Source organism: Falco peregrinus, chromosome 8, assembly GCF_023634155.1.
Source record: "Falco peregrinus isolate bFalPer1 chromosome 8, bFalPer1.pri, whole genome shotgun sequence".
Classification (NCBI taxonomy): domain Eukaryota; kingdom Metazoa; phylum Chordata; class Aves; order Falconiformes; family Falconidae; genus Falco; species Falco peregrinus.
Genome location: NC_073728.1, coordinates 13506084 through 13520013, shown reverse-complemented (window position 1 = coordinate 13520013; position 13930 = coordinate 13506084). Strand labels below are relative to the sequence as shown.

At 35.9% G+C, this 13930-nt stretch overlaps 1 protein-coding gene across 1 annotated transcript in view; it reads right to left on the bottom strand.

Moving 5' to 3' along the window:
* The window catches only part of ITGAV (integrin subunit alpha V), a 47305-nt gene that overhangs the window by 9357 nt on the left and 24018 nt on the right, over positions 1-13930 (bottom strand). The window contains exons 16-25 of the mRNA XM_005237080.4: positions 13227-13285; positions 12054-12208; positions 10379-10516; positions 9562-9629; positions 8214-8361; positions 6943-7035; positions 5826-5905; positions 3574-3654; positions 2418-2523; positions 1360-1518 (exon numbers count right to left, since the gene is read on the bottom strand). Of these exons, the coding sequence (XP_005237137.2) occupies positions 1360-1518; positions 2418-2523; positions 3574-3654; positions 5826-5905; positions 6943-7035; positions 8214-8361; positions 9562-9629; positions 10379-10516; positions 12054-12208; positions 13227-13285 (1087 nt within the window). The remainder of the gene's footprint in view (positions 1-1359; positions 1519-2417; positions 2524-3573; positions 3655-5825; positions 5906-6942; positions 7036-8213; positions 8362-9561; positions 9630-10378; positions 10517-12053; positions 12209-13226; positions 13286-13930) is intronic.

The following is a 13930-nucleotide window of genomic DNA, read 5'->3' as shown; positions in this document are numbered from 1 at the left end:
TAAGGTCAAGAGGACATATACCTGATCAGGTTTCTCTCTTTCTATCCTAGCTATTCTTCAGGACCTGGCTTTACCTACAGCTGTAATTAAAATGCTACTCCTGCCTTTTCTAGATCACTAATGCAGATTTCTACTAAGAACACAGAGCTTTGAGTATCTTAAATTTTCTTTAACTCAAAACTTTTTCATATATATATTAAAAAAATGTTCTTAGACTGCAATAAATAATTCAATTTTGCAATCTTTTATTAAAGATTTTTCCTTGACACTTCAGTTTTTAATTCTGAAAAAATAGCACTAGTGTGGTACTGATGTAACACATACCACTGTACATATGTACACATGTCCAGACATACACAAACCCTTTTTTTAGGAGGGGCTTGGACAAGTATACAGTAGATCTAACAAATTATTTCAGTAATCCCTTAGAAATTCCCAATGTAAGATTGCAAATTTACATATGGGACTAGGCAAAGCCATGCTATTTGTCCTCTACATAACAAATTTATATGGCAAAACTTACAAGAGAGTTGTAAAAAAATACATTATTACAAATGGTATAGCAAAAGCACAGGGAATTTTTATTTATATATTCACTAAAGTTGCTTTCTGTTTATTAAAGATACGAAAGTATTTTTTTTTGTTCTATACATTGTGTATCTTCCCTGAGTCTTTTTACATGTTTGCTTAAGTTCTTCTAGAACGACTATACTGATTTTTACCACTTGTTCTAATTGTCTTAGAATTCAGCTCTCTGCTCTCAATCAAATTTGCTGATTTTTATCTGATGTTTCTTTGTCTAGTCCAACCTCGGAAAAAGGAGTTTCTTCTGCTCTGTGCTGTGCAAACTGCATGTTTTGCTGGCAGCGATAGCGTACTTCTAAGCCCCACTGAAACACCCCCATTGACCTCTGATGGCATTGGATCAGCACCTAGACAAATAAGCTAGAAACTGAAAAAATAGTGCCATTTTCCTCCAAGAAATAAAGCCTCAACAATTTACATAACCAGCCCAGAAGCATCTGAAAAATTTTTGTTCACAACCACACTCAATATAATTACATTGCTTTGGACTTAGGACTCTTAGGGTACAGTCTTCAAGGGGGGAAAAAAAAAAAAGAGACAAATTTATCTTTGGGATGATAATCTGTTGTCTGCCTTTTATTTCAGCTGCTATATACTTTGACAAGTACTGTCAGACTTGTGCAGACAGCGCAGTCTTCTTCCTCAGCAACAGATGAAAACATAGCTCAGTGAACTCAGCGTTAGATATTCTCAGGGACTTGGGTATTTAGAGTGCATTTCCATAACAAGCAAACATACTTCGTTCCACTCAAACAAAAGGAAAGTCCTGCTTACCTTGATTTTCAAGGGATTGATTTCCATATCAGAAGTGCAGTTCATGGGACCATCGATTTCATACTGAACAATATACAACAGCGTGTAGTTTTTATATTTGTAAGGCCACTGCAGAGTCATCATCACCTTGCTGAATGCACTTGGACCATTGTTTCTTAGCTAATTATGAAAATAAAGTTAACAGATGTAAACAAAACCAATGCTGCCTTCTTTGTTAATCCACATGTAATTGTTATTTTATATTTCAGCCATAAATGATACTGCTGCTATACCCACCCCCAACCGCTTACAGCAATAGCATCAACAACTTCACCTAAAAATGGTAGCTAAACATCAGACTCCCGATAAGCAAGATTTAAAATTACTTCTGTAATTTGACAAAAATTACTTTGAAGAAAAGCTATATGGCATTTTGTCTTGAAGAAATGTAAACATTTTTTCTTGAAAAAAATGTGGAGTTTTTTGTAGTCTATTGCATGAATCACAACCACTGTACATGCCTCAGCCAAGGGACTCTGAGCCAGACACATAACAGCCATAAGTTTTGTTAGATAAATGGTCTCTTAAGTTCTAGAACAGCTGTTAACTATTCTTATTCACACAGCACTCTCAGTAAGTTTTGTTTAATTAAACAGTCTAGATTAAAACTATGATCATTCTAAGGAAATTTTAAATACAAGTTTTCAAGGCAAAAGACTTTACAATAATGATTCAGAACAGTTGGAATACAAATGAGGATACTAAATAATTTACAGTCATGAGTCATTTTCTGAGTTCAAGTTACTTTAAATGTTTCATCTAGATTTCAAAGGGCTAGAAAATAAAATATGTGTAATGACGTAAAAAATCAGCCACTCTTGTCACACTAACTGCAGGCATTCCAACCCTTCCTCCAGATATCAATTACTGACCCAGCATTAAATAAATAAAACCTTTATTTCCATGGAGGAACAAAATGAAGACAGAACTTATCAATTACTCCAGAGAAAAGCTACACCAAAAGATTAATTTTCATTTATCAGAGAACTGTGTAACTGAAGTCAGTAGTAATTGCATACCTCATAGATATGCTGAACTAGAGGCCCAATATCATCTTCTGTTTCTGGATTCTCCTTTGGCTGCCAATTTGCAATAGGAAGGAATATGTGATCAGGAGACGATACACTAAACAGTGGAGCAAACAAGTCATTATTATAAAGTAAGAAACAATGTCAATCTCCAGAACATCTCAAAAAAGTCAACACACTTAAAATACAATCCGCAATTTTTCATCCTTTGTATATAAAACCATAAAGAGCAGAGCCTGAGTGGCTTGTATGTTAAATGTTCAGTTTTCTTCTCTACATGAAAAGATGAACCCTGTATTCAGAAACATTTTTTTCCCTGTCCTAAACTTTGAATTCATCCTACAACATCTAGTAAACCATTAACAGAACTAAGATATATACATGTCAACCAAAATATACAAACTGTGAAATACTTTGATGATGAGAAATATTGATGATGCAGAGACTTATCAGTACAGTCACAAAAATAATTCAGTGTGCACCGAAAACAGTGAAGCTAACAATAATGCTTTTCAGTTGTGCCACCCGCTCCTCTCTCGGATATTAACAAAATTAGGTCACAATAATGAATGTAGTAGAAATTTTAAAAAAATATTACTTGGGAATCCGAGTTAACTAGCTGAGCAAAAGAATTGTATAGCTTTTAGGTATCACGTACAGATTCCTGGTAAGCAAAAGCAATGGACGTAATGGAGTTGTTATGGTATTAATGCTATGCTTAAGACTGAAAAAGATGAGGGCATTGCAAATTTATCTTCAACAGGATTTTCGAAACCTTTGGTTTTAGAAAAGGTTTAAGGTTTTTTTGGATGAAAACTGAGTCAGTTAGTGGCGGAAGAAAGTGACCTGGAGAAAGGTGTGCAACTGCAAAAAGGAGGGGTGAAATTTTTTTGTCTTCCAAAAAAACCTTCTAGTAACAGAGGCACAAAATTCCTTTTTGGAATTCCATTTGTAATTATTTAGAATTATTTCAGAACTGAAAGCCCAAAGGGTGGCTAGAAGGAACCATATTTTCTTTATAATTAAAAATTCCCTATGGCTTCCTGGAAACTTAGGCAGACCAGAAAGAAAGTTCATTGAATATAAAGAAGCAAACATGCAAAGCTCATTTGAGAAAGATGCTTATTAAAAAAGTATCAATGCTTACCCTCTAATTTCAACAGCTGCTGAAATTGCAAGGTCAGCCTGATAGAATGCTACCGGACTTAGATTGTCATACAGGTTGGAGCTGCAGAGAAATCAGAACTTAATGTCTTACATGAAATAAGCTAAGTATTCAAAAAAACCCTTGAAAAAGTAATCTGTAACAACATGACTCCTGAGCCATTGTAGGAAAATACAATTGCTAAAGACTAAGGAGCAGATTCCAGCAAGTTCTCACTTAAATGCATGACAGTCCCACCCTCAGCACAGTGTGGATGTCCCTTAGCTGGGAGAAGTCAATAAAGGACACAAAGTAATGCTGGCTCTGTTATTTAGCTGCCACATTTAAGAAAATTCAAATGCCAGGGCTGTGGGATAACATCAACTATATGGCTAGCAGGGCCTTAAGTTCCACTTCAAGACATCTGTTTTGCTCAGGGAATTCTTGGCTTCAAACTAGGCCCTGGGCAGACAAGTACATTAGGGCTATTTTTGCCTACTGCTCTACACAGTGTTTAAACCATTCAGTGAATACAGTTGACATCAGATTCCTACACTCCAGATACACCAAGATATGACAGATATTAAGGCACATAGAGTCATTCATATGTAAAATTTCTTCAGACTTTCTTTGTAAGCAGAGAAGAAGAAATACAGAGAATACTCCTATTCCCCTCAAAGTGCAGCTGGGAACAGAATCCTGATCTCCTTAGACACACGTGATTATTCTGTCTACTTAACTAAACAATTTCCTTTAGAAAGATCTTCCTAAATCCACTAATTGTTCTTCAAAACTGGTGTAATAAAAAAACACATGCAACAGTGTTTTCTTCCCAACCTGTAAATACCTCATTCTTTCAGAGACCACAGTTGTCGTTCTAGGAAATGGGCCAGCTTCGGAAATCTAGCTTTGTGAGTTTAAGACAACTAATATGATCTTTAAAACCTCTTCACGATAATACCTTGATAAAGCCTGTCACTATGAACTGTGATTGCCATATTTGCCTGCATCACTGTTCTTGCACTCAGAAGTCACGTAAGGAAATTCCTTCCATAAAATGTGTAAAATGTTACAGGAACTTCCCTTCTCTTCCATCACGACTTAAGTAACCTCACTAACTTTTTTCTCCCTGTGAAAGGTAGTTTGTGACCACTGTTAGCCCAAGGAAGGCAACTGACAAAAATTATTTTCTGCAAAGAACTGGAGTCATATGCCACTGGCACAGCTTACTAGCTGATGAAGAGGGAAAAAATATTGAACAGACAGCAATGTGAGATCAAAGAGATATTTAATGCTGCCAAGGCCTTTGATCAGTATGGCAAACCACTGGAACACTAAAACAGAATGGCAGGTTTAAACTTATTTAACTCTTGTAGATGAAAAATGTGTATGTGGATGAGAATAATTATTCATTACATTTAAAAAAATGAAGCCTTTAAATGGAAAAAACACCACCCTTTTGGTTCACCATGAGGGAAAAAAACGCAGCTGTATTTGCACTGTCCATTAAGCTGCATAAAAATGCATTGAGTAAAGATATTCCTATTGATCACATCTCTAAATCTTTAATATCATGTCCAGTAGGCATAAATACAGATTTATATACCATATTTATATGAAAGCGCTGGTGCTTATCTTAAAAAAAAAAAAAAAAAAGAGGAATGCTACTGCTTTGTTCCATTTAAATTTTCAGTCTCTCTTATGCTGGCTACTGTAAAACACTTAAAATGGCTCACTGCATGTTGCTTCTGTTTAGACCATGTCACGCATTGCCTTTTCTGAAAGACTTACACTGCTCGTCCTCAAAATACATGAAATCTGAAATTCTGGTTTTACATCAGAAAGATTTCAGAGTTCAAACATCAGTTTTTAAACAGGGCTAGAAACCCAAAGACACAAGTCACTCTGTGACACTGCACAAGTGTCAGGAGACCACAATGGTATGAAGGTACAAAAATACGAAGTTTTACTTAAAACACTGTAAACGGTTTTGTTCCTCATTATTAGTATTTCACTTGTGCTACGGTCCGTCTAAAAGCTGTAAGCAAAAGTGACTGCATTCACACAGAAAACTCTTGTTTTCTTACATTTATCCCCTCTATTTTAGAACATATTTCATTAAAAAGATGCATTTATTTTTTAAACAATTACGAGGCAAAGACCAGAGATTTAGTCCAGAGTGAAAATAACTGCTTAGTTCACAGTTTTCTTAGTGTTTTCTACCAGGTGAGATACATACTCATAGATTTCCATACCTTCGGATTTGCAAGGCAAACTTCACAGAGGTATCCATTTCAGACTGCTGGTGCACACTGAACCGCAGGCCAGCTAATAGCTTTAGAAAAAAATCACTGTGGTTCAGTGGAAGTGCAATAAAATACATGAGAACAGCTTCTTAATACTGTTATACTACAACAAAATTGCTTGTGGTCATAAAAGAACACACACAGACAAATGGAAAATAAAACTTATCCAGTTCATCAAGACTAGAAATGTACTGTGCTCTCTGTAGATTTCAGCTGATGCATCAATGCCACAAAACAGAAATGTAAGGTTTACATCATGGTCACCCCTCTTGCTTCAGTCATTTTTACACGTAACTGAGGCTCCTTCTGTGTTGCAAAATGTATTGTAGTCTAAAGAACAGGACACACTTTAATGATTCTAAATTCAGTTCCCAAGATTTGTTTTAAGTCAGTGCATGACAGTTGCTTCAACTTCTGCACTGTTCAGCTTGATATTCTTTGAAAGACCGGAAATAGCATTTATTCACCTATACAAAATGTGTCTTGGAAGAAAAGCACCATCAAAGTGTTGATAACTGTGACTGATTTTCACTGTATTTCCTCAGAAAATAAGACTTATTATGCCATATCATCATAGTATCTGCCAGGTCCTACTAATAATTTTTTAATTCTTCCAATTTCAGCTACATTTGGTGGAAGCGCAGAGGTCCCAACTAGACAAAACTCCCTCAAACTTGACTAAGTAAGACAGAAGAGAGAAGCACTATTAGGTTTCCACTAAGAGAAAGGTGTGTTAGGAGCTAGCTCTTTATTATATACTAAGAAATACTTACCAGATAAATCTAAAGACAAACTCATGAGGGATCAAAGTTCATTAATTCTACTGTTTCATGAGCTACTTTTGAGTTGCATCATAAAACTCAAAAACACTCCTGTCAGCCTGCAATTTCACTGGAAAGTTGAAACCATTACCACTGAACTAACCAAACGTGGGCAGCTAAATATGAGCTAGATCTAATCTTAAATTCCTGTGAGTAAACATCCTGCCCAAACAGTACTGTGATTAAGAAAAATGCCAGCTGTACTCTTCTATGAGCCATCAGACATCTGTCAGTCCAAACCTTACCTTAGTTCCTGCTTTCATGGGATTTCCCAGGTCACAAACTACCATGCGAGTTTGATTCTCTGTTTTAAATGCACAGGACAGTCTTGCTAAAGCCTGCAATAAACCACAAAGACATATTATAGAATGTCATTCTTTACATCTGGACACCCAGATGAAAGTCTGGAGACAAGTTCTAGAAATGCTGCATTAATTTGAATATAATTTCTTAGTCCTAACACAGTCGAGTACTAAAATTAAATTAAATCTTAGTATGAAAGCCTCCATGGAGACAAATATTTTTGATACAAGATAGATGCTCTTTCCAAGGTTATAAAAAGAAAAATTCAATACTCGTGTCGGGTAGCACTGATGATTTTTGTAACATTAAGCATTGATCCACATGATTCTTTAAAACTATGTGAAGAAACTTTGTCAATCTGGCAAACTCTCCATAGGAAAATGAAGATCGGAAGGCAAAATAACATGAATACTTACTAGCTTACTCAAAGAGGTCTTAAGAGGAGCTATAAGATTTTGAATAAAGCCACATCACAAAGCTCTAGAATAGCAGAGGCAAACTGGAGAACCAAGCCAAGGCATGGTCCAACATATGTGAAGGATGTAGTATCAAAGTTGGAATTCTTTGATATAGGGTAAAAATAGTCTTCCCCTTAATATTCTGCAACTTTACAGATACACCGATTGATCATAGATTCTATCAAATAAAAACAAGGATGAAGAAAAACTGAAAGTATATTATTTATATATAGCTATAATGGGCTAAAATAAAATTTGGACTATACCCATATATCTCCAAAGAAACAGAAGTTATACAGACATTTTAGAACACAAGGGAAAGTCAGGAAATTAAAGTAACAGTCTGTATACTCAGGATGACTGACACCTACATACTTAGGTGGAAGAGAACAGCAATACTCAACATCGCTTCTTGCTTCACAGGTGCCCAGCTCTTTATCTAGCACATCATACACTAAGTCCACATTTAAAGAAATCAACAAGGGCACTGTTCAAATGAAGACTTGTAGCAGATAAACTCTTTGTGTCAAAGTCCATCACACAGATGATTCTCCTTTGTTGCTAGCACTAGGCTATTAAACTGGAACCGTCCAGCTGGGTGTCATATAGCCTTGGGGCTTAGAAGAACCTTATCACTTTTTCAGTGCTTTAAGATTGAAGCATAAAACCCACCACTGACAGACCCTCTTCCACACACTTCCACAGCAACACCTGAAATATGACTATGTAAAGAAGAAAGAGAGTTGGAATTTTACCTCATTGTTACGAACAACACCAATGAAATCTGCTTGGGGTGGGACAATGACAAAGAGTTCTGCTTCATAGGCTCCTTCCCCTTGATTCTCAGCACTGACAATCAGTGTCAAGGGATTGTCATCACCAATATAGATCTGCTTCTGATCGCTACAAAAAAACAAGTGTAAAAATGAGCTCTGCATTCAGCTTTTCAAGTGTATGGAACTGGTTGAACTTAGAGAAACGAGACATTCTGAGATTACACAAAAGACACTGGAGAAATCTAGAGGCAATACTTATGCTCCAGGAGTATCAGGAGAGTTCTACACTAAATTTAAAAAAACCCCACTTGTCTATAATCACAAAAATGGAGTAAATACTACATGCTGTTTTGTAAGAATCTTTTTTTATAACATATACAATAAACCACAAAACCACCGACACCTTTTTTTATCCAAGAACAACCTATGAACAGCTAAACCACCATGTACATTTTGAATTACACGCTTGCTTAGGAGAGGTAAACGCAAGCATACATTTATAACAAAAACTGATGGAAGGCTCAACTACAGAATACAGCTGAGACCTCTGTAATACATTTGTTCCAGACACAAAAAGAATATCTTTCCAAGCACTTATTTTCATTTCACCAACTACAAGGAAACCTAACTGTACCTGCACCGATTTAAAATGTCTGTGAAGCATATGCATTAATTAGTATGTTTGTGAACTGTACTACCTACATACACATGCATATGCTATAGCTCTGCACTAAGGACATGAAAATAACCAGATGACGTTTATAAGTATAGATAATACATTAAGAAAGGCTTTTGGGCATACAAAGCACAAAAAGCCCAAACTCATGAAAGATTTTTGAGTTACAACTTGTTTCTTTTCTTCAGGTTTAATAAAAGGTACTTCCAATACCAACAGGGTATTTTTCATACATGTGACAACAGAGCCCTAGTCCACCCCTAGCTGGATAAAATCAGGCCTGTTCACATCTTCATGTGTCTGTCTAGTGTCAAATAACAGAACAGTAGTACAATTGCAGCTAACACCAGTTTTATGCCTGCTATGCATGCACAGCTTTGCAAATATACAAATAAATACTGTGTACTTATAGTGGGGGTCAGGGTGGGGATGGTGGTGTGTGCTCTCCCTGTATTACGTACTGAAGACATTAGGTTACAAAGCAGAAAATGGGTTTTCTTTAAAACAAATAAGCATGAGTTTAGATTGTATACATTCAGGAGTCCTATTCATTTCAAAACATCCTTTTATTAAAAGTATTACAAGCTCTTGAAGTTTAGAATTCAAGTAGAGAAGTTAATTGCCCCTGTAGTATTTTTCTCATGTATTTACCTTTCTACTGAAACCTCCAGCTTTGGTTTGCAGACATTATCATCACCACAATCCAGCAGAATATGTGCCTATGCAAAAATCAAATGCATACTGTTGTAATAATTCCTCCATCTTTTCTAACACACATTTCAATAATACTGTTTCACCACCAAAATTTTTTTTTCTAAATAGCTGGTTATGAGACACCTTCATCTCATTAACCTCACAGAACAACTCAGTTTTTATCTAGGCAGGGGGTGTGGTGGTGGTGGTTTACTGTGCCTCATCCTGCCACACTGCAATTCTAGGACTCATGTCTACATATCTTAATCCTCTTTCAATACTTTGAATAATCTGTTCACCTCGAGTTGCATCTCTACTACCCTCTTTACAAACAAGAGTGAAATTTTGTATAAAGGGCAGAAATAGGAAAAACTGTATTTATTACCTTAAGAGAACTATAGGGATAAACATAATATACATAGAACAGCATACTATGAGCAATGGATGAAACCCTCCAATTCTTCAAATTAACACTTTCAACACTACAATAACTGCTTTTCTCCAGAAAACTGGTAATTAGCATGCACGAAAAGGAAGTCCAGCACTAAAGAATAATGTGTCAAAAAAGAAATTTGACACAGAGAGAAGAAAAAAAAGATAAGACAAACATACAATAACCATCAATTTTCCCATAATTCAAAGACTAAAGCCTAGATGTCTATTTTGGTATCTTAATTTTTTCAGAAGTCCTAACACAAACATAAGTATTGAATAAGTACTGAAAGCTGAAAATATGTTGTAGGATCTCTCATTGCAGATTGTGTAAGAAGTGTACCTGTCTGCTCATATTTGCAGGAGTGAACTGGTTGAGGATAGGGTGCAATCCTGTTGCATCTGCAGCTGTTCTGTAATCCAGACGATATTCCATAAAAATAGTAATGGGAGTTAGTTTGTCTCTAAATTCAGATTCATCCTGAGGAAACCAAAGATTTGATTACAATTAAAACATGCAAAGAAAACAACTACAATAAAAATATCCTTCAAAAGTCTCAATAGGCAACAAGCAGTCATCCCAAGAGCAATCTGAGCAGTATTTTTATTTATTGTTCATGTTGTAGAAGGAATGAGAAAGCCAAAACAACATTAAAACATCTGAGTTCTTTTCAAACTAGAAAATCTCGTCAGAAAACCTGCAGTGTAAATTTGAAGAAGAGCAATTTTAGTAGTAACCTGTTTTACAAATGGAAAACTATAACAGTGAAGAGCTTAAAGGGCTATACAATTCTGCTTTTTCTTGTCAGACAAAATTCAGTATGCTTCTAAGATATTAATAGATATTAATCTCTGGACTTGTGGTTTTTTCCTTCCTAAAATTATTAAGTTGAACTTGGAGTTACTGACTTTCCTATTGTTAATTTCGAATCACTCTGTTTATCAAATGTCAAACCTGCCTTCCAGAGTACTTACAAACCATCTCTTAGCTTTGTATTAGCCATAATTTTATCTGTGTAATTCGTTACTATTAAGTAGTTAGCCACTGATTTTACCAGTGTAAACTCCGCTTCATTATTCTCAGAAATTAGAATAATGAAAATTACTGACTCTACAACAGCTCATTGCAGGGTCCTACTTCAGAAGCTATTTTCTATGGCCAGAAATCTATTGCTAACTTAACTGGCTTTGCATCCAGTTTCATATAGGTCACGTGTCATTACTGTCATTGGTGGAGAAGTGTTAAAGCTTTACTAACACTGGGATCTGGGCTATTTCCATATATATCCCACTCAGAAGGCCAAAGAAAAGTATTACTTACCCTCCATGAATCCCTAATGATTACTAGTATTCTTACTGTTTGGTTTGGTTTTTTTTTTCTGGAGAGGGGAGTAAGTATTGTTGATGTTTGATCTGTAAGTCCTCAGAGATAAATGTGAGCTGCATCTAACTTACATAGCTGTATTTTCACATATCTTTCCTTATTTCAGCCAGTGTTTGTTCTACTGGGTTACACTTTTTAATTGTGTTAGCATCTGTCCACATTTGTGGGGACTCAACCAAAAAGACTGAAAAAAAGCAAACTTCGTATTTCAGCCTTCTCTGTCGCCTCTGTTATTTGCTCATCTTTGCTTTTTAGCGGCAGCTCCGTATTTTCCTTTATTCTTTTCCCTCCAAAGCAGAAGCATAACTTCTGCTTACTAACTTTCAATATTCCTTGGAAATTATAACTAATTTTCTGCCTAGGTGACTTGTCCAAGAAGTCCATAGCAAAGTTCACAATTGAATTTCTAACCCATTTAGTGACCAGGACCTTAGTCACCATAATATCCATCATTCATCCTCTGACAGCAGTGATAGCCCAGGACAGAGACACAGCTTAAATAATTCTAGGTCTATCCATTGGGCATGAAATTCTTCTAGCATTTCTTTTTCCTATTTTTTTTAAAACACGTAACATGTGGAACTTGTAATAGACAAGCAAAAATTATTTGCCTAAAATGTAAATGGCTACTTACCCTCAAAAAGGCATCAAGTTCTTCACAATTCATTTTGCCTCCTTTCGTAATAGTCATATTCTTAGAGTGGCTAGGCTGTTTGCTGTGGAGAAAGAGAGCTCTCCTTATAGCTCCCTTCTGCTTAAGTTTATCCAACAGCAGCTCCACTTGGAAATCTGTCCAATCCAAAGCATTTAGGTTAGGGATATTTCATTTAATTAAACACAGTGCTGATTCCCATCAGAAATGGAGCTGAATGCTGGTTTCAGCTACAAGGAAAACCTAGTGCTTGGAACTTTCAAAACTTCAAGTTATTTCAGTATAAAATCTGTTACTGCATTAGTTCTCAAAGTAGTAACTAACAAGCATTGTTGTTTTCCTAAATTGGACTCTTTTTTCCTTAAAAACTGGAAACATAGAAGAGCACCAGTACATTTGTAATTGCTATAGAATTGGAGGAATAAAGGTTAAATTATTTCCTCCAGATAATTTTAAAGCAATCTTGCACATAACACTTATTTAACTGTACTGCTAATCTAATTACTTCAAATATTTGATATAGATAATGACATTTAAGTAACAGCTATTCATAAGAGTCTTCCCAGATCATACCACCTCTATAAATGCCATACAAAAAATAAGGATAAGCTTTTATAAACAGTGGACAAAGCCTGACTGTAGCAGGCTGCCCGCCATGTTACAAAACCTCTTAGAGACAACTTAAAAAACTGTTTAGAACAATCTTTTCCTGATTCTTATCCAGAAAACCTGATGAAAAAAATCAGTGCTATCAATCAGAAGGTCATGATTTCAAAAGAAATGTGAGAAATCCGTTGTGGCTTGTCTGTATTTTTCAGGCCTAACAATGCACATGCTTGAAAGTATTCTAAAACTCCCCTCAACAAGAGTTGATCTCATTTCAGTAAAATACAAAGGACTTTCCAAGACTAGTTCCACCAAGTGGTTAAACAGACGCTTAAAGTGCCAAGTATGCTCAAATCCCACTGACTTCAACACAACGTCAGCAAAAAAGCGGCTGAAGACAGTCACATAGATGTATATGGTTACTGAACCGGTAGGACTGTGCTGTAAAGGACAGCCAACTGTTTCAATAATGAAAAAGAACAAAAACCAGTGCTCAGGTCTGCACACAATATAAAGAGACTTTAAAGTTTTAAAACTAGCAGAACTTACTTAGTGATTTAGGGAGCTTTCCTTTGCCATCAGCTTTTAAGCAGAACTTTACTTTGAAGCTGTTTTGGGGGAAAAGAAAATATTAATTTTGCACACTTTTTCTCTCATTTTCCTCTAAATTTTTTTACTGTTTTTCTCAGTTCAAAGGTATTCTCTTTTGAGACTCTAGCTCACTCCCAAAAGCTATTTTCTACTGGCTGGAGAAAAAATATAACCTATTAATAAATAGACAGCAATGCAAGAAATGCAAAGTTTTGGAGTCTTGACTTATGTAGAAACAGTCACCTGTGAAGCTGAGTGTTTATTCCAGAAATCAAATGTGGCTCATTTATTTTTAAAGCTAGAAGGAACTGGCATACTGCGCTGAAAAGGAAGTTAGCACTAGAAAGGAAAATTGGCTTTGCACAATAGTCCAGGAACAAGAACCAAAACCAGTTTGCAGAGCAGATCATTTCCCAAGTGGTTTCCATAAGCTCACCTAAAAAAGTAAGTTAATGGGTAAAACCACTAAATAAGCTGTGTGATCCACTACCATCTTGGGAAGATCTTTCTCTCCTCAACACAGACAGCTGGCAGTGTGCAGGTAGGGTGTAACTTAGGAGTCAGTCTAGCATCTGTTGAAGACAATGTGGGTCCTCCCAGTGTTGTCAGAGAGTTCTTATTTTGCATTGTCTGTTCTTTCAGAAAAATCTGTTTGATTGCCT